The sequence below is a fragment of the Rutilus rutilus genome (assembly GCF_951802725.1).
Source record: "Rutilus rutilus genome assembly, chromosome: 15".
Taxonomy (NCBI): Eukaryota; Metazoa; Chordata; class Actinopteri; order Cypriniformes; family Leuciscidae; genus Rutilus; species Rutilus rutilus.
The window spans coordinates 12,616,799-12,638,842 of record NC_140220.1 but is presented as its reverse complement, the minus strand read 5'-3'; the positions used below and the strand labels follow the sequence as shown (position 1 = coordinate 12,638,842).

General features: G+C 37.7%; 1 protein-coding gene across 1 annotated transcript; it reads right to left on the bottom strand.

The window, feature by feature from the left end:
- Nucleotides 1-117: 117 nt before the first annotated feature.
- Nucleotides 118-21,884, bottom strand: kifap3a (kinesin-associated protein 3a). Its single transcript, XM_084432801.1, has 20 exons — nt 21,706-21,884; nt 21,070-21,201; nt 20,808-20,953; nt 20,658-20,713; nt 20,399-20,540; nt 18,745-18,844; nt 18,255-18,379; nt 17,945-18,043; nt 17,016-17,194; nt 15,999-16,161; nt 10,817-10,917; nt 8,625-8,733; nt 8,431-8,543; nt 8,147-8,312; nt 7,915-8,040; nt 7,698-7,796; nt 7,508-7,593; nt 5,611-5,797; nt 4,873-4,966; nt 118-1,205 (listed from the first exon to the last, which is right to left on the bottom strand). Exons 1-20 carry the CDS (start codon nt 21,735-21,737, stop codon nt 1,094-1,096), a joined length of 2,367 nt encoding a protein of 788 aa, XP_084288927.1. The 5' UTR covers nt 21,738-21,884; the 3' UTR covers nt 118-1,093.
- Nucleotides 21,885-22,044: the final 160 nt, after the last annotated feature.

The following is a 22,044-nucleotide window of genomic DNA, read 5'->3' as shown; positions in this document are numbered from 1 at the left end:
TATGTATGGCATTTCATCACATTAAAGTGAGAGTAAACTAGACATTTGCTGAGCTTCTGCTGTTCTAAAACTCTAAAAGACACGAAATATTTCTATCGAAGTAAACACAAGGAAACCTTTTGCACATCAATTTTTGTATTTCATATTGCACCACAATTAAATAAAAAGGCATTTTATATTAAACCGTCATTAAGACAATCCCCAGGCACCAATGAAGTTACTAAAACGCACATCAATAGACCAGTATTATTTGAAAAGAACACTTAAGTTTGGCTACATTACAAAATACATAAGAATTTGTTAACAGTGCACCATAAAAAGGAAAGCTGCGTTGTAATATTTGTACTACGACAGTATCAAAGGCAAAGTAACAGGCAACATTAGTGAGTAGTGAAGATATTAAGACTGCAAAATGATATTATTGTTACCATGGGCACTGTGCTGTAAAGACAGCAGTCATGTACATAATATATCATTTCATAGGTGAGTCCACAGGGGGGCACCACAATCTTTAAAATGACCCTTACAGTCAGTTGCTTTATGTAAACATGCAACATTGATTGAAATCCTATTATGAACAACAATAATTGACATGAGTTGCAGCTGAAGCTTTACAATATTTTGCTTCCAGAAACCTAAATCTGAACCACTATCATGCAGTTAAACTGACATGATTGTTGTAATGTATAAAGAGTCGGTGTTTTCATCCCTCAAAACTTTACTCACCTACACCACTGAAATAGCATGCAACTAAACGCCTACTTTTGCTATATTGCACAGAAAAGGCAATGTGGTGCCATTAGTTTCTTCAGTGTTGACAAGCAATACACAGTAGGCTAAAGTATACACTGAAACTACATGATCAAGCCCAAAATCAAAGCTTCATTGAAAACATTCTGTTTAAAACACATTCAGACTGAGATTCACGTGGAATGTAATAAATATAGAAAGAAATACTGACAATGAAAAAAATCAGTAGTGTTGCTTTCATTTGAAATGACAAAGAGACCATACCTAACTAACAGTATTTGAGTTCCATTTAATCGGTTTTCAGAGTTTCCGAAGGTTTTCGAAGGGCTTCCCTGATACTCTCCTACCGTGATGCTGTGTAACCGTAATAAAACTGCTCATCAGGCCGAAAGCCATAAGCCGTGGCAGGACGTGCTGGAGTCACACCCGTCTGTACGTATCCGTCTGTCAAAGAACTGGTGGAAAAGAGACACAGCCAACATATAACTGCTGAAATACATGAGAGTTGTGATTAATCACAAAAAGATTACATAAATCATGTTAATGTGCATTTTATGAGACAATTACTTGTATAAAGGTTAGATAAAGGTTATAAGTATCACTAGATGGCGCTCTGATCCTGCAAAACAGAGCTACCGAGATTAAAACAGAACTGCTTAATAATTATTCACACCAGTATTCATAAATTAAACTTTTGATTTTTAAACCAGTACAATTATATTAATTCTTCAAGGCAAATGGCCAATGTATGGAAACCCATTCCCACCACATAAAAAAAAAAAAAAAAGCTCTGGAAAGTCATAATTTATGACATTAAAAAATTCTAAATTATGACAGATTTAGTCATTATGTGATAAAATTTGTTCATTATGATTTCAAATCTCGTAAGAAATCTAAATTATGACGAACATATTTAAATTATTAGATTAAGTCGTCAAAATTATGACTTAAATTCTTTACATTCTAAATTGAAATTATGAGATTAAAAAGTATATTATGACATAAATCAAAATTATGACAGAAAATCTGAATTATGACAGTCAAAATTAATCCATCAATTTTGACTTTCTCATTATGACTTGTCAATTTCGACTAAGTATGTCATGATTCGAATTAGTGTCAATTTAGATTTTTTTTAATCTCATAATTTCTACTTTTTAAATCATAACTTTTACTTTTTAATCTCAATTTCAATTTAAGTCATAATTTGGACTTTTTGTCATAATTATGATTTACCGGAGCATGATTATTATTTATATTTTAGGTGGAAGAAATGGACTTCCATACCAATGGGATCATGTCACATTATACTCAATTTATTATGTTGTGTTATGCGTTATGTTATGTGTTATGTTATGTTATGTTTTGTTATGTGGACTGGTATAATCTGCCTCTTAATTTACAACACCAACCCGTCTCTGGCCTGTCCTCTTAAAATATGGGTTGTTTGCTTTGCCCCTTTCAGCTCCCATAATGCAGAGTTGTTTTTAGACTAAAAAACTTCCAGTGATCGGTTACATGCGTTACCCTCTTAACTCCCAGAACACCCTCCCTCTCCGGGCCTTAAGCCTGTCTTTATCCTCCTAGGGACACCACTGCTGTCTGGGGACATTTCAGACTTTGTTAAAAGACTTGAAGAGAAAAAAAAAACTGGATGTCAAAGAGTTTGGGTGAAACCGTAGCTTAAAACTATCAGAATAAGTTCAACTGAAAAGGGTTGATGGGAAGGATAAGACTGTGTGTTGTAGGTCAGATGATTAATCCAAAGAGTGTCCAGGTAAGAGAAAGGCCTAAAAAGTGCGTGTTTGTGTCTGTTACGATCATTCTTGCATTGAATAATTCATCCCAAAGGAATGCTGTCATCCTTTCCAGGAAAGTAAAAATGATGCATTTTCTGTAAGGTTTCACAAAGAATGATGTTACAAAAGACTCAAACCAACCTTTTTTTCCATTTGTCTAATCATTTAATCTAAACCGAATAATTTGAGATGGAGAAACTGTTTATTCTTCTACTTTCTTATGAAACACAGCCGTTGGCCCTTTACACTCGAGGGCCACAGACACAGTGGGCTTGGTGATAATCTGGAGATCTGAGGCTGGAAAAAGATCCCAATGTCTGGCCCCAGGGGCCCCTGAGAGTTAACACAGAGGTGAGATCCTGTAAAAAACACCCAGAAACCTCTAAACAGGAAAGAGTCAACGTCTTTCCTTCCTCTGGTGCCAAAAAACAATAATTCTGTTCAATTTACTCACCCTCATGGCATGCCAAATTTGACTGACTTTCTTTCATGAAACACAAAGGGATAACAGAAGATGCTCTTTTCCATGAAATGACAATGAATGAATGAATGAATGAATGAGCACACGAAAAATATGTAAAGCCCCATAAGTTATTTTGAAAGTATTTCCTCTTTTGAAAAGGTTTGAAAAATGTAAAAATGTATTAAGTTTTATTGCATTAGATACAACTTACTTTACTGTTCAAAAGTTTGGGATCAGTATGATTAAAATCTCTTATGCTCACCAAGGCTGCAATTATTTGATAGAAAATACAGTAAAAACTGTTTTGTTCTGAAATATTATTACAATTTAGAATAACAGTTTTATATTTTAATATATAAAAAAAAAAATGACCCCAAAATGTGAACAGTAGTTTATCAAACCAAGTGTTATCTGCAAACTAATGATGCTAGACGTTTTCTCAGAGCTGACTTTAATTATTTAGCCATTTGTTCTATTACTTTAAACCAACTGGTCTCTATTAGTGAATATATGAAGTCAGTTCCCCTCAAGTTCACACAGGTGTCTCAGCAGAGTAACCACAGGTGTAGTTCATCACATTAACTGTGGACGTGTTACATAAAGTTTGCCAACGGAAAGTATCCAAAGAAAGTCAAATAAATAAATGCCACTTGATTTAACACTTTCTAACTCAGTGACATTTAAACATTTTGCGTGGCTTAAGAGTCAAAATACTTTTTGGGGCCACTGTACATTTCCAGGTTGGTCCTGACAATAATGTTATATGTGTTCAGATAAAATTGTTGCACTTAACTGCTTTGAAATCATTTAATTTTACTTTCAAATATTTTATTAATTACCTTAATGTGATTTTTGAACATTCAAAATGAGGAACTCCCTTTTTTTCCAAGCAAATGCAGCCAAGAATTTGTTTTTCATCTGGAATAAAACATTTTTATGAGCTAAATGAAAGATTGCTCTGTGCTATTCTATAAATAAATGTGATTCTATTAAAGGGCTTTTAAAAGAGCCGTTCCCAGTGTGTCTGGCTCCTGGCTCGGCGCAGGGGAACTGAGGCTGGATTTCATTATTGTGTTAACCTGGATCTCTAACACCACACGGACAAAATGAAAACCACACTTTCAGGCCGCCCAATTCCCTGTGCACTCTCAGTGTATTCTACAGGTATCGCTTACAAAGAACTGTGAAAAAAAACATAGCTTCCTCTGCCGTCCCCCTCCCACTCGTATTCACTTGCTCCTTATTTTTCAGCGCCTCTTCTCCGACTTCAAGACAACCACCTTTTTCTCACAGACTGATGTATAATTTAGAGCGCTCTCTCTGTTGTTGGACCCATCTCTTTTTTTTAAGACCACTGGCAACCTATGAGTAAAGACACACAATCCTAAATAAGAACCATTTAAAGAGGTCATTGAATTATAGTATTAACGGCCCCATATCAAATAATCCCCTCTGTTATCGATGATTTTAATATTTGGAAAAGAGCTCAGATATTTTGTACAGTCCCATAACACGTTATGTGGCCTACACCATAAATCATTGCATCAAGTCATCACACAAGTGTTTTTCTAAAACCCCTAAACAGTAGGTATATGGCAACTGAACCAGATTTGGAAAAAGCTGAATAGAGGGAGCTGTGTTTACTCTCAAAGCTAAGGGTATTACTGTTGGAGGAGTGCTACGGCCTGCTGGGATGCCGTAGGACCCTTTGGCGCAGTACTTTTGGGCCATTCCCTGCTAAAAGCAACAAAACTGGCAGACAAGGATGTGTGTGTGTGTGTGTATGTGTGTGATGCAGTAATAACAAAACCAACAGATCCGCTGCAGTCAGTCTGACCGATTCATCATATTTAAATGTACCTGCTGAGGAAACCCTGTGGTCCTAACAGGTCTCCATTCTGGAAGTCTGTGAAGAACTCTGGACTAATGGCACCATCTGCTGGGATTATTCCATCTGCAGGAATCACAAAGAAACCGCTTATCGTTGGCACTTTTGTGCTAATGCATTAGAGCCAGGAAAATACAAAGATAAATCATTAATATTTCAATTTCTCAGTCATCTGCTGTTATTATTAAAATAAAAAATAAAATTAAGATAAAAAATATATATAATTTTATATTAAATATCTAATTATATTATGATAAATTATAATTAATTTATAATTATTAACATGAAAGTATGATTTCTACAAACAAAAGTATGTTTTTAATATATTTAACAATTTTCAGCATGATTCCTCCAGTCTCCAGTGTCACATGATCCTTCAGAAATCATTCTAATATGCTAATGTGGTGCTCAAGAAACATTTCTTATTGTTATCAATGTTGAAAACAGTTGTGCTGCTTAATATTTCTGTGATATGTATTTTTCAGTATTTCTATATGAATAGAAAGTTCAAAAGAACGGCATTTATTTGATACAGAAATCTTTTGTCTTTACTGTGTTTTAGTTCATCTTTGATTAATTTAATGCATCCTTGCTGAATTTATCTCTTTAAAAAAAAAAAAATTTGAATGGTAAAAAAAAAAAAAAACCCTATTCATAACAACTACTACTTAAATGCAGCAATATTTCTTAAAACCCCTGCCCAATATAACCTGCACTGTAGAAGAGGTCTGGCCGTTCCAGGATGTCACCATTTTGGAGGAAAGGTTCTCCATCGTCTCCATACATGAAAGGCTCTGCCTCATCCATTTGCCGGTTCTCCACCATCTCCAGCCACTGAGAGTTATGCCAGCGGAACTTCTCGCTCTGGATCTTCTTGCCCCACTCCACATCATATTCCTGCAGACGGAGACAGAGAGAACAGCCAGAGTATTAGAGCAGGACATAGAAAGGCTCTGCCTGTATTGCCTCCCTGCATGTGCCATACCGACGATGTAGGAGGAATCAGGTGTGCTGTGTTGCTTGGCAGACGGATAACATGGTAGCTGTTTATTTTAACTCTACTGGGACTGAGTGTAATAAAACCTCTTTGAGGTTGGTGGAAATAGCAAAGCTAAGCAACCCGGCCCTCTGATTAATCATCCCCACACGGGGTGGAAATCAACAGGCCTCGTTGTCACTGGTCCGGCCCTACCGGCATGCACGGTGACACTTTTTGCCAGGGCACAAATTCATCATTGTTAAGCATTAAAGGCACCACATGCTCCACTCCCATGGCCAATCAGAGCAATGAATGTAGTATGATACCCTGGCTAATCAATCTTCAAGTAGCTGAGCTCATGGCGTTACTGAACATTTGGATCCGGAGCAGGTTTGGGTGTTTTATAAATAAATGTGGTGCAAAAATCTTTAAGCGTATCCAGAAATAGCATGTAAAAATGAATTATGAATGACTTCACTGGTCTGGGTTAAAAACCACTGCTACAAAAACAAAAAGCTTGGGCATGAAAAGACAAAATAAGAAAAACTGTTCAGAATTTCTTTTTAACAATATTTATCACAGACACAGATTTTCATATTTGTATCACATAGAAGAAGAAAAAGGGGGAGATGATCAGCAACGTGTATGTGAATTTGTGGTATTCAGCAGATCTGTGTTCTGTCCACCATCCCCACGCGACACTAAACAGCCGTCTCCTCCTCTCTCTTTGATGTGGCTCCATGCTTTAATGGCCCTTTCCGATCAGATGTATGGAACACTTCCCTTGGCCTCAAGACCAGCCCTAATTACATTAATCTGAGGCCTGGGACAGATCACACATGACAGAGCAGCTTCAGAACAGCTTATACATTTAACCCGCTCGCCACGATGTTCACCCAATCGGCTTTCATGTCAACTGACCCTGACTATAAACCGTATGTGCTATATTCATCATTAACAACGAAGTGCTGGTTGTCTTGACTTAAAACAAAAGAAACGAGGAAGAGGAAGATGTGCCTAAAATTATAAAAAAATTGTTTTTGTTAATTGAAATGAAGCTGAAATCACGAAAAACCATTACAATTAATTGGATGAAACCACACCCACCAAAAATGAGTCAATGGAGAGAAAAACGTATATCTATTTATAGAATGGAACATATGACTGCCCAACTCCAACTGAAAATGGACACTTTCATACAAAGGTGGACACCTATTAGTATATATATTGAGGCATTGAGGGTGAACTGAACTGACTGGTGTGAAACTTTTAATTATTCCCTGTTGCCTTGGAAATAAAATAAGTTTAAGTTGAAAGTTTAAGCTAAAATTTTTAAAACTGAAATATAAATTAAATAAAGCTAAATAGAAATATAAAATAAAATAAAAACTAATACAAATTACAAAAGCACATAACATAACAGTAAATATAAAAATAAAATCTAATTCACAATAATACTAAATACTAAAATCATATATAAATGATCCTTGAAATGATACTGGATCTACAACATAAATTGGATGTAAACAGGGTTATGTAAAAAGTTTATGCAAATGACACAAGTAGCTTGAAACTGGTGAAAAAAAACAGCAGATCACTAGCTTAAGGTACAGCAGATTTATACTCACAGCAATGATGTCCAATGTATTGTCACACACTTTACGTATTTCTGCATTTTTGTCGTGCATAAGGTCAATGAGATACGCTGGAGCCTCTGATAAGATAACAGTCAAAGAGAAAAACTCTGAAAGAGAAACCTGTTGACTGAACAACACCATCATCATCGTCAAACTGCAGGTTTTACAAGATGAAGGATACGGGTTTCTTTTATAATGACATCTCGAGTGGCCTGGTGAAACACCATTTGGTAAAAGACGTACACAATCTGACAGACAAACTCATCATCTTCTTGCTGGGCTGAAGATAGAAAGAAGAAAGAGATTGCCATTTTTCTACTTCCACAAACATGTCACACACAAAAAAAACTTTGAAACAGGCACTTTAAAAGCATTCCAAGCATCTAAATGTTTCCTACCGTTCAGTAGTTCTATTAGAGCAGGAATGATGCCTGATTTGGCCAACATTACGGCACAGGAGTCGTCCATGGAGACAGTGCCAATCATAATCACCACCTCCAAAATGAGGTCATCCTCTGCAGAGCCTACAGGAAGTCAATATGGGGAAGTCACATATCACAAGATCTTGAAACTAAAATTCTCATGTATTTTCCATTGTGATGAAGAAAAGTAAAGTGGAATGAGATAGACCTGGTTTGAGGTGGTCTTTGAGATAAGGCACCAGGTTGTACTCCTTTAGCACAAGTTCCCAGTCTAGATCAGGAATGGTAAGATTGGAAAGAGTGCCCAAGCACTCAATCACAAACTCCTCCTCTTCCTTCAGTCCGATCTGAGCTGCCAGGTCCCCAACATAGTCCTCAAACACATCACATGCTTATTAGTCTTCAATTGAGTAAGCATCAATGTACGCATCTACAACAAATTAGCAAACATTATTTGTATGGGCGTGTATTCTTTTTTTCTCTAAAACTCACAATGAAAAGATTTTTAGATGGTCCATCATGCTGAGATATATTCCGGATCATCTTCATCATTAGAGGATCTTTTAGCTTCAATGCTCTCTTCATCAGCATCTTCAGACCATTGCCTTGAAAAGAAGCATTAACGTAAGCACAAAATCTGCTCTTCAAATTTTTTTTTTTGGTTGTGCATTTGTATGTGTTCTTACCTTCACACATAATCTGAGCATTCCTTTTGTTGGCAGCCAGGTTGATGCAGAAGGAAATGAGCTCAGCGTCAATCCTCTCCTCACCACAATCAAACAGCATCTTCATTACCTGCCAAACAATATACCATAAAATAGCAGTAGACGGTAGACATAACCTAGATAGTTATGTCTACCAACTAAGACTAAACTAAATGGAAGATAATTCATAGGAATGTTAACATGCAAACTGGACATTTATTCTATCAAAAATACAGTAAAACGAATTTATTTTTACATTTTAAAATCTAATATTACTTTTGATCGTGTTCAGATGGTAAAGAGAAGTACTTTATTTTGTTTGCAGGCATCACAATCTTCCAAGACAGTTACCAAGTTTCAGTCCAGTTACCTCATTACCCACTTAAAAGCTTCAAGCCCAAGTGTGCCCTTCTTTCCTAAAAGATCCCAAGACTCAACAAAGTCAGCAAACTGCTAGAAGTTCTGACCCGTCTAGAACTTTAATCAAACCTGCTTTTGTCCCACAAAAAAGCTGACAGGCCTGAAACATTCTTTCCAAACTCCCGCACCCAATTTGTAAGTTTCCCAGACGTCCAGGGGTTCCTGATTTTCTCAAGCGGATCCTAACTTTAGACACAAACCTTACATGTCACTCTGCATTAGCTCGGCTAACGTCACCACACCCCGGGCGGAACAGAGGACCGGACTCTGCTACCTGAGGGGACGGTAGGGGTCCAGGAAGGGAGTGTAGGGGGGGAGGGAATGGGCAGAAGTCCAGGCCTGGGTTAAAGTGGTCAAGGGTTGTCAACATCGCCCCCTGACGTTAACGATAAGCAGGAGGCCCGGAGAGAAAGCTTGGTCCGTGAGGAGGCAGCGGTGAGTATGCAAAGCATACAGTCCCATACTGAGTATCACATAGCAGCCGCCCTGCAGCCTAAATCACTGTGGCTAGACTTACTGGCACCTGCCCTGCTTTCACATGCAACATCCAGTCGCCCCACCAAAACCTTGGTAACCCCCAGCCTGCAGTTACCATATTTCCATTTCTCTAGTCACCCAATTTGTCCATGAAGGGCCCTTCTATTTTCATCTTTACTTAAACTTTAATGTCTATTGCTTCCTTTTCTGTATAAATGAATGATAACAAATCTCTAACCTGCTTCAGTAACCTGCTTTAAATTTGAAAAAGTAATTGATTTGTTTAAAGTTTTTTTCACAATACATACTCAATACAAAGGAGAATTCTATTAGAAAGTCAAGGTTAAAAGTGACAAGGAAAACCTCTACTGTACAGGGTTCTCACACCTTTTGACAAATGACTTTTCATGACTTTCCCAGTTATTTGTGATCAATGGATAGAGATGAAAAAATAAAAGATTGCATAAATTCTAACCCATTTTAGAGGTGAAAATAAGTAGACTTAACCTTAATTTAATAAAGAAATTTCCATAATTTTCTCACGTTTGGAAAAGAAAATCCTGATTCAAATCCTTGATTAAAAAAAAACCTTTTCAATCAGTGTTAATAATTTTGTTTTATTGTTGATTGCAGTCCTTTTTACATTTTTGACATGGCATATAACTTTAGTTATAACCTTTAGTTTAGGCATATAACAAAAATTATAACGTTTGATTTGGCAAAAAAAGATTGAAAAAAAATTCAAAATTCTCATCAACAGTATTATAATGAAAATCGTTTCATTACTGTCATGATGCATATTTTTGTCTTATCAGAAAAAAAACTGTCAAAAAAACATTAGTATTAATAATCTGATTTATTGAAATTAACAGCAAAAAGTAGCAGGAAATTTTTGTTTTTCACACCTATAAGTATTATATTAATTACTGTGATCAGAGACACAGGAAATGTTGAAAGGACCGGTGAAATGAGACACCATGTCTACACCGTATGCGAACGATGCATCGTATTACAACACAATCAAATTATAAGCAGCGATACTATCTACACTGAATGCGACGCATCACAATGAGACACAGAGAGTAAACTGACACCCTGTTTTATTTCTGATGTACTCTGCGAGCTTGCGTTTCTTCCGACAACAGTGGATTTGCCTCAAGCTGTTGCGGAATGGTGTGGCACAGAGGCACAACGGTGTAGACACTATGTGATCGAGCGGTTAAAGAGCTCTCCTGTCCCCTGCTATAAGCTCATGCTAATGCAGGCTGACCTCTCACCTGTGGAATGCAGTCCGTGTAGGCAAACATGGACTTGAAACGATCGTCCATGCTGATGTGGTACAGAATGCACATGGCGATCTGTCTCTGTGCTTCGTCTCCTGAAATACAAACACACGCAAGCCATGAATGGACAGACGCACACTCTCGAGTATTCAAGGTAGCCAGAATTACACCTCCTTCTTTAATAGAAACATACAGCAAGACAGGACAGCAGAAGGATGCTGATCATGCTCTCTGGAGTATTTGATTTTTGATTTGAGTCACGAGTATTCTAATATTTAGTGGATCATGGCCCTTGCTAGTGCCAGAATTTGTGTTCAAGATTCACTGATTCATGTAATAGGGGAACTAAAGACTGGAAAGAGACACAACTATAGACTTTTAATTGGCTATTACTGTGGACCTACACAAGCGTTCAAATGATGGGGTCAGTTTTTTTTTTTAAAGAAACTAATACTTTCAAAAGTATTAGTTCTTTTGTACTTTCTATTCCTCAAAGAATCCTGAAAAACTGAATTAAGGTTTCTACAAAAATATTAAGCAGCACAACTGTTTTCAACATTGATAATAATAAGAAATGTTTCTTGAGCACCAAATCAGCATATTAGAATGATTTCTGAAGGATCATGAGAAACTGAGTAATGATGTATGAAAATTCAACTTTGCCATCACAGGAATTAATTACATTTAAAATATATTACAAGTAAAATACAAATGAAAATAGAAAACAGTTGTAATTACAGTGCTGGTCAGAATTATTTGCCCCCTTGGTAAATATGATAAATTAAATCTGCATTGTTTATCCTTTTTATATATATATATAAAAAAAATACTTTTAAATGCAAAAATCTAACCTTTTACTGAAGTAAAAGAATTGAAAGTGTGTGTGTGTGTGTGTGGGGGGGGGGGGGGGGTCACATTATGAAATAAATGTTTTTCTCCAAAAACACATTGGGAACAATTATTTGCCCCCTTTTATTAAATACGAGAGATCAGAGACCATTCCTCCATACAGAATCTCTCCAGATCCTTCAGATTCCCAGATTCATGTTGGCGCTTCTTCTCTTCAGTTCAGCCCACTCATTTTCTATAGGGTTCAGGTCTGGGGACTGGGATGGCCATTGCAGATGCTTGGTTTTGTGCTCAGTGACCCATTTTTGTTTTGATTTTGATGTTTGTTTTTGGATCACTGTCCTGTTGGAAGATCCAAACATGGCCCATTATAAGATTTCTACCACAGGCTGTCAGGTTTAGAGTTTTTATCTGTTGGTATTTGATGTACAAGATGTCCAGGACCTCTGGCAGAAAATTAGGCCCACAGCATTAAAGATACAGCAGAGTATTTCATTTTACACATGGGGTACTTTTTTATCCCTGTATGAACCAAACCTATATTAAGTGTTTGCTGCCAAAAAGCTCTTTTTGTTGTGGTTTCATCTGTCCATAGAACGTTTGAAAAGTAACTGACACTACTGGAACTTCAAACGGGACGGGTTCTATGGTCAGATGAAACAAAAAAAATGTGGATCTTCCAACAGGACAGTGATCCAAAAACAAACATCAAAATCAAAGCAAAAAAGGGGCACTGAGCACAAAACCAAGCATCTGCAATGACCATCCCAGTCCCCAGACCTGAACCCTATAGAAAATGAGTGGGCTGAACTGAAGAGAAGCAGCGCCAAGATGGATCTGGGAATCTGAAGGATCTGGAGAGATTCTGTATGAAGGAATGGTCTCTGATCTCTTGTCAGGTGTTCTCCAAACTCATCAGGCATTATAGGAGAAGACTCAGAGCTGTTATCTTGGAAAAAGGAGGTTGCAAAAAGTATTTAATAAAAGGGGGCAAATAATTGTTCCCAACGTGTTTTGGAGAAAAACATTTATTTCATAATGTGATTTCCCCCCCACTTTCAATTATTTTACTTCAATGAAAGGTTATATTTTTTGCTAATTTTTTACATAAAATATCAAAAGGATTAACAATGCAGATTTATTTTTTACAGCCATTTTTTTCCATATTTACCAAGGGGGCAAATAATTCTGACCAGCACTGTATATTGCACAATATTACTGTTTTTTATCAAATAAATGCAGCCTTGGTGAGCATAAGAGACTTCTTTCAAAAACATCAAAAACCAACCTTAAACTTTTGAATGGTAGTGTATATATATAGTGAAAGTAATTCTGCAAGAATTACTTTCTTTGTTAATCTCTGGATTTTTTTTAAAGATGTATTTCAGACCTGAGTAATTCTGACCCTGAGAAAGCACAGTTTCCCTTTACAAAGCAGACCGAAACCTGGACCTGGTAAGAACCTGAGTCTCCGACTTAATCAAACAGACAGACACAGACCCCTAGAGAGGGAAGAGGGGGCGGGGACGGGTCGGAGCCGGCCACGCACCCTTTAGGCAAGGTTATCTCAGCCTATTGGAGCCAGATGTGCTCCTAGAGACCCCTGAAAAGAGAAGGGCTTCTCCATTTAATTGGGGAAAAAAAGGAGGAAGCATAAATTTTACTGCCATTAATAACTTCAAGCCAAGCTGCTCTGCACCGCTAGCACCACAATTGGCCCAACATGTGCTTCTCATTAGTGAAAGACACACACGAGCACACAAACGAGCTCTAGCGCACACTCAGAGGTCAAGCGCAAACACACACACGCACACCCTGAGTTAACGCCTCGGTCTGCACGTTGGGAGAGGAAAACGGGGGATCCTTTATGAGGATGGAGGAGAAGGGCCTGTAAAAATGTTCAAAACAGCCCTGGAGCCTGGGAGAAAAAAGCCCATTAAAAATTCATTATCCTGTTCAGGGTGCGTTTAGTGGGAGAGCAGGAGAGCTAAACTTCAATTACACCCCAGTAAGATTTAAAACACCCCAACTGCCATAAAAGCCACGGCAGCCAGGCCTTCAGGCGACCACGACAACCCTAAACGCCAATGTCCTTCATAGTTGATCGAGACATTGAGCACACACTAATGGTAAACAGTAGGGTTGGGTCAAGATGGTCGACCAGGCAGTCATCCAAGAACTGATTAGTGAGGATGAATTGTTTATATACATTTCAGGACCACAAATGTTCGTCCTAACTGGATGTTCTACCTGCTTGTCTACCTATATATTTCCATACCTCTGCACACCCTGCTCGTGCAGACATCAGTGTGTTCCATGAGGCTATGTATAATCGAAAGTCTATGGCTATGCAAAGTTGTTGACAATCACAGAGTGCCACAAACAAAGAGCAACAACCTTTTACAGTTCCTCCTGAGTATTTGGGAGGTAATCTCATAATTACTGTAATTATGAGATGGCAACCCGTGACATTCTACTCAGAGCTGTTCATGTCCTCAGACTCGGATTTATGCGTTTCTTTGGCAACACTATCAATGGCGAAATGAATCTGCACTGCAGCAGTCTGGTGGTACAACTTGAGTTGGAGAGTTGTTTATGTTCATTATTATTGTAATGTCATGTGCTTTGAGACATGAGGAAATTTAACACCATCTCTTTGCAGACTCTGCTGTGCGCGTTCATGTGTTTTGGAGGAGGTGTGGCTTTTTGAAGAGAGATCTCTGAAAAGAGGGTGGGATCTTATGCTTTCAAAGCTAGCTTGCTATTGCTAGCCTATCTGAAGCCGCAAACCCTAGCTTTAAGTTTGCGAAGCATAAATGTGGCAGTACGCGGCATTTACTATTAAATTCAACCCAAAGTGACAAAAATAAGAGTTGTTTCAGCAGCAGTGTGCTGTGACAGCCCATATGATGATTTCTCCTCTGCTCTTGGACTTAAATACCAACACGAAGAAAAAAAAAAAAGAAAAAAATCTGAGATATTGAGTTTTTGCTTAAAACAAGAAAAATATCTTCAAATAGGATTAGAAAAAATAATGTGAATTAAAAATTCATACCTTATTTTTTATTTTGTTTTAAGCATAATTTCACTTCATTTTAATAATTATTTTTCAGAAAACAGAAATTTTGCTTCACAAGTAAATGTATCTTGATTTAAGAATATTTAGATATTTGTACTGGAAACCAAGACAAGAATTTTTTTTTGTTGTTGCAGTGTGGAGTGAGTTGTCGATTAGTGGGTTCTGGTTTTGAAATAAATCATCAACGAGGTTCGAGATGATACCAAGCTTCACTTTCATCTTATCAGCAAGGCCATGACCCTCAAAGGGTCTTCTGGGAAGAGCAGATAGGAGCTTTCCTCTGTGCATTTTGAGGATTCATGAGGCATCTGCAATATTCTGACAGGACTGGACGTTGCATTCTTACAAAGCAGACCAGATAAAAGCAGAGGTTACACACACCTTATTCTTCTTAAAAAAAAAAAACTTACAAAAATATTATATCATCCACACTAGTGCAAAGAACCATAAGCTGTTGGCAGCCAGTCCAAAGAGGTCATAAAGAATGAGTAGTTGTATGTGTCTGACGGAGAGAGAAAAATCTCCATAAGCTGCTAAATGTGGACTTCCCTCGTGCTGGAAGAACAACATTTACTTTAGAACTGAAGCTGTTTTTTTAACAAATATATTACTTTAATTGCATAGGACACACGACACCCCCCTGAGGCCTTGCAAAAAACACATTGTTGGTGCCAAAGCCAACCACGCCTGTATATGTAGTCCATACACAAATCGTGTGTTTTGTTTCATCTCAGGAAGTGGTCTTTGAAAGACAGGAGAGAGCCATAGTGTAACTGCTTTATGAGGCTGAGAAAGGCTTGCATCCTCAAACACAACATAAACGACTGGTAGACTAACCATGCTGTCTCATTGCTTGTAATTTGGCTTCTGCAAGTCTGACAAATAGCAATTTATTTGTCTGGATAATAATTTGAAATCATAACCAAGTGATAAAATAGGGCCAAGGACCAAACGTGGGTTTGAATCCGGTGTGCAAACTTTCCTAGTCTAATTTCCCATTTCTTCCCTTCATGACCTGTGCTCTCTCTAACTATTCGTAAATATAAATAATAAGATAATAACAATTTTCAAAATAAAACTGTCAATAATTTTATATATAGAGATTAACACAGCTTTAAATAAAAAGCAGCAGAAAATTTTTTATTTTGTCTCTTTACTATCTATTTAAAAATAAAATAATAATATATGTTTTAATAAAAAAATATTTAAAAAAATTAAGTACATCTAAATTACCTGCAGGAATCTTACCTAGCAATGTGGTGAGTCTGGGCAGAAGGTCCACCTGCACCATCTTGCTGCGGAGGCCGGTGTCAAAGGAGAGATTAAGGAGGAGGCGAAGAGTAACATTCAAAAGATCTTCATGTTCACAGGGCACCAGTTTCGCCAGCTTCTCTACTGTATCTACCTCAGCCTATCAAAGAGAGGGAGGAGAGATGGTTGTGATGGAGTGATGTCAGAGACTGTTGAAAGGTCAGCCATTTAATTCTCTTAGTCATGTGCCTGTGGCTTTGCTTGTTAACACATCTCCACAGCTCCAGCTGTGGTCAAATACAGCCACAGACAGACAGCCCAGCAGAAATGTGATCCCCATTAAAGGCACAGTTCACAGCCTGGAACCAGTTTTCAAATCAAGCCTTCAATGTTAATAACTGCCTACATCCACAACCTTACATTCACAGTCAGTGTCAAACAACGTGAGGGATTGTGCAACCGTCATCAATGGATCGAAAGTGTTAAATTAATCATTCGAGAGTGTGTTATTGTATAGCATTTGTCAAAATCAGAACCATCTTTGCTCGGCTGCCTTGACAAATGTTTAATTTACAAGATTAGAAATTAGCTGATTAATGAATCCAAATAAATTATTGCGAGATAACCTTTAAGGTTAAGTGTGTGATTGGTTACAGGTGGAGGAAGTGTGGGATAAGTGGTCGACTAAACAGTGCAGCTAAACTGTCTTGAAGTAGTACAGAACACTATATAACCAACGAGTTATGAGAACAGGTGTGGCTGATTTAGGAAGGAGAGAGTAATAATAAGAAAGTAACAACTTGGGGTGGTGTAGTCTTGTGGGGTTTGAACCTGCAACCTTTCGGGTTGCAATCTTTGAGCACAGCATTTAAACACCCCATGAAATCAAAATTGGAGTTTTGTGGCTTATTAGTCCAATGATTTCTTTGAGGGCATTGAGGGCACAAGCATACTCCTAAAGTTAGCAAAATATGTGAGTCACTTTGGATAAGAGCATATGAAAATATTGCTCACCATGTCATTCTTATTCTCTAAGAAGATACTAAGCTTCTTGAGGAAGGACACCACCAGCACCAGTAGCTCCTCACTGTCTCTGTCCAGCGTTTTCACCAGAAGGTGGACAATGTTCTTGTTCCTCATCTTCAGCTCTGTGCGGGTGTCCTCAGATAGATTTAGCAGCAGGTACAGAGCCACTGATGACACAGAAACACAACAGTTTGGCATGATCAATCATCTTCAAATCTCTATTTCAAGCGGACAATATTGTAAGCAAATACAATCCTTATTTTTTTTCAGTTCAAACTCTACATAAACGTTCAAAGGTTTGGGGTAAATACGATTTTTTTAAATAAAATAAATTATTTTACTGAGAAACAATGCATTAAATTGATCAAAAATAAAGACATTATAATTTTACAAAAGTTTTCTACTTCAATTAAATGCTGCGGTTCTAACTTCTTTTGAACTTTCTATTCATCAAGAATCCTGAAAACAAAAAAATACATCATGGATTCCACAGAAAATTTGTATTATTTCTGAAGAAAGAAGAATCATGTGACACTGAAGAATGGCTGCTTTGCCATCACAGGAATAAATTACATTTCGAAATATATTACAATATAAAACAGTGATTTTAAATTGTAATAATATTTCACAATATTACAGTTTTTTCTGTATTTTTTATCAACTAAATGCAGTCACACAGGTGAGCATTAGAGACATAATCTAATCTTCTGTATCTGATCTTATAGTAATGAGGTCTCATTTTACTTAAAGTAAGAATTTAAAGTAAGAGTAGTTTGAAATTTCTGCACTGACAGAAATAACAATCATTTTCAGTTTGAGCCAAAATTTCCATCTGAGCCTGTCTAGACAAAACACTTCTTTAAGAAGCAAAATGAGCCTTGTTATTTTGTGGATATGTGGGTAATAATGTCTTCTACCTCTCAAAAGCTGTTCCTGTTTGGTCAGCAGTCCATGGTACTTCTTCAGGGCTTTCTCGTACTCCTTCTTCAGGTTCTGATTGTCCGGGTCATCGTCCCGTTCAAAAAGTCAAGGACCTTTTCTATTAAACCCTTGTGTTCAGAGTAGTAATTAAAGGGCAGCATTTTAATTAAAACATAACACCCATGCCCCCTGACCCTTGGCTTGACTTTACCTTTGCCCTTTCATCTGACATCCAGTCGCCCTTTCACCAATGACCCCCCCACCCCACCCCACCCACCCACCCACACACACACATTGAAAGGATATCAGTCTTCTTTTTCTTCTGCAGTTCATCCTGCCATAGGTCATAGCGCTTCAGCTCGTGCTCGATTATGCTCATGCACAGCGCGCCGATCTTGTAGTGAGTGATCAGGCCGTGGAACTGGGAGAAACTGGAGATAAAAAAGCTTGTTTGTCTAACCTTCACCATGTATCCAACCATGCCAAAATAAAGCATCAACCCATGTCAAACACGGTCGCTCACCGAGAGTATGATGAATGTTAACCAAACCGTTGCAGACATTAGCAGAATAACATTGGAAGGGCAGAGATTCAAGAAAGATTCCAGCTTTCACATTTACCAACAGCCTCGCTTTTCAAATTAGTTCTGACAGCAGCTGATGTGTCATATTATGAAAGGAGTATTTAGTATTATGATTCTCAAGAAAGCAAATATGTTCTCCTCATGTATCTCAGCTCTGTGCACAACACCCATCAAACTGAATAGTGAGTCTTGGCTGGAGTGTAGCTCGTGTACCTGGAGAAGCAGAAGAAGACATAGATGATGGTGGTTGCCAAATCGACACTCTGCTTCCAGTCTTCCCTCAGGACCCGGGCCAGTGCGCCCAGAGCTGTCTCTGTGGGAGAGCAGACAAAACACTAAATGCTTTCATTGCTCATGAAAGGAACTCATGTTGTGAATACAAAGTGACAACAGCTTGAAATATGTGACTGCTTTTGAATATGGAGAGTATGTTATGATCCGTAAGGACTGATGGGAAAAGAAAGATCACACTTGTGAAGGAAAAAAATGCATTATGGGTAAACTCAAAGAGCACTATGGTAGATGCTAAAGGGCAACTAGTTAGAGGGAAGTGACGGAAAACAGGCTGTAGTACTGCAAAATGGATAAAGTTACAGAGACCAAAAGGGTTAAAGAAATTGGACACATGAGAGAGAGTGGAGATGGCAAAGACGTACTTTTTTCCAAATGGACCCTGTTTCTTAGCCTGGTTCTACCAGACTCTAGTACATTTCATTTGTACAGAGAGTCTGGCCTCTCTCCATTGACAAGCGTTAACTTCCTTGTAGGCGGGTACTCTGTTGAAGTTTAAAACTATTGGATCTGCCATAACCAATCGCTAACCTTTGGTCGTGACGTAACCCTACAACTCAAACTAGCGCACGACCTCAACGTCATCGTTCTCAGCCACTCCCTCTGTTCGCTGATTGGACCGCCAAAAAAATGATCGGAGAAAACCAAAGAATACACCACAATCCCAGACGTAGTACTGAAGGGAAATAAAATTGAGCGGAAGTACGCAGGAGGGCGGAGCCAGGCTACCTGTTTCTACCCCTATTAAAGGGATAGTTCACCCAAAAAATATTCTGTCATCATTTACTCACCCTCACGTTGTTCCAAACCTGTATGAATTTCTTTCCTGTTGAACACAAAAGAAGATATTTTGAAGAATGTCTGTAACCAAACAGTTGTGGGGCACCATTGACTTCCATAATATTTGTATTCCTACTATGGAAGTCAATAGGGCCCAGAAATTGTTTAGTTACCCATACTCTTCAAAATATCTTCTTTTGTGTTCAACAGAGGAAAGAAATGATGACAGATTTTTAATTTTTGGGTGAACTACCCTTTAAGTTTAGTGTGAAATAATATATTGTACAAAATTTACACTACCGTTCAAAAATGTTGGGTCGGTAAGATTTTTTTTATGCTTTCGAAAGAAGTCTCTAATGTTCACCAAGGCTGCATTTAATTATTCAAAAATGCAGTAAAAACTGTTATATTGTGAAATATTGTTACAATAACTGTTTTCTATTTTAATACATTCTAAAATGTAATTTATTCCTGTGATGAATTTTCAACAGCCATTACTTAAGAGTCAAGTAATCCTTCAGGAATCATTCTAATATGCTGATTTGGTAATACATACTGGTTAAGAACAACATGAGGCTGGGTTAATGATGACAGAATTTTCATTTTGGTTGAACTATCCATTAATGATTCAGTCTTAAATTAGATCAAATCAAACCTTTGTTCAAAGGCACTGGAAAATTGTATAACTATATGGTAATATAAATGCATCAGAACACCAAAAGTATGGCTTTAGTGGAAGGTTTAAAGATAAAATCCTAAAATGTGTAAAAATGACTCATTCCAGTGCGTGTCGCACCATTCTGCAGCAACTCCTCCAGGTTGTCAGGATTCCGGGCCAGGTGGAGGATGAGTGTAGCTCCTCTGATCTTCTCAGGGATGTCCTCATACAGGAGCTCAACATAGTCATCTATGCTATTAATGTTGGCCTCCTCATCCAGCTACAAGACACAACATATAAGATAAGGCATTAATTGAGTCAAAAATGAGTATTCATCTTCAACCAAAATGTATATTAAAAAAAGAAAAACGAGATAACAGGGGTGACACAGCTATACCTCCATGCCTTCAAAAGGAGTCAGGTCTCTTGGCTTGATCTGTTTCTCTTTCTTTTCTGAGTAAACAAAAAAATTATAATAATAAAGAATCAGTATCTAAAGCACTAAAGCAATATTTACAATATTTTTACCCAATTCTTCATCTCTTACCGGCAGATTTCTTGCGGTTCTGCAGGTAGAACAATAACTGTTCCACCTCCGGAAGTCTGGAAGGGGAAATGAGTCTACATTCCTCCACTACCTTCCGTGCTAAAGACGCAATGTCTGTGCTTGTATTCAGGCTTTTCAGACGGATTCTGCAAACGGAGGAAAACATTGCAAATAAATATTATGAAATTCTACAACTGTTATAAACACAACGATTTTGCCTACTATCACAAACACTGCACTCCATATACATGAATAATCTTACATCTTCTGGCACTCTTTGCGTTCTCCTAGCATTGGGTCTCCCATCTCGCCCAGGATCGTGGCTTCCACTTCATACTGGACAACGAGGGCTTTTTCTGTGGGGTGGACATCTAAACTGCCGCCCTTATATTTCCTGAACACGAAACATTACAGATTATTTGATTATCTTATGTATTTTTTCAAACTTGTTTGTAAAGCACATTGAGTTACTGGTGAAAGATGCTTTATACACAAAGCTTATTATGCTAACAATATTACCACAATATTTAGGCTACTAGTAAAAACAACCATGTTTTTGTTATGTTTTTTCCAGATATGTTCAAAATTCTTCACGGTACCTTGGACTGTACCATCATGGTGCCACAACAGTACATTTTATTTATTTACTTAATAAAGCTAAGCTAGTGATATGATGGCAGAGATTAAGATTGTCACTATTATCATGAACATAAAAATTAGGTTCAGACCATAATGTGAAAGAACAGCCTGACAACTGTACACAGCAAAAATCCATGTTACATTTTAGAAAACAACATTTACACGCACATATGGTGTTTTATGTTGTGTTAAACTCAAGCTCGTATCAGCTAATGAGTGTATCAGATAGAGCTCGCGAGCACATCACACAAACACTCACCGTTTTAAATATCTGGCGTCGTCCGCTTGCATTGCTGCCCGTATATTCAAGTAAATAGACCTGTTCTGTTGATTTCTGTCAGATCTTTTGGCGTGTCTAATGTCTGGACTGCTTCATCGTTTCAGCTCTGACAGGATGCTGATGTTTGTGTTGCTATGGGTGTGTACTCTTCGTGAAAGAGCGATGAAGTAGAAATAGACAAAAGAAGCTCTAGCGCCACCTGTATATGTGGAGGTATGTATCGATCGATCAGTTGAAATAGGCTACATGTGCCTTCTACTAGACTTTTGTTGGATTTGATGTACTTTCCTTGGCGCAATAAGTGTATGCGAAAACTTT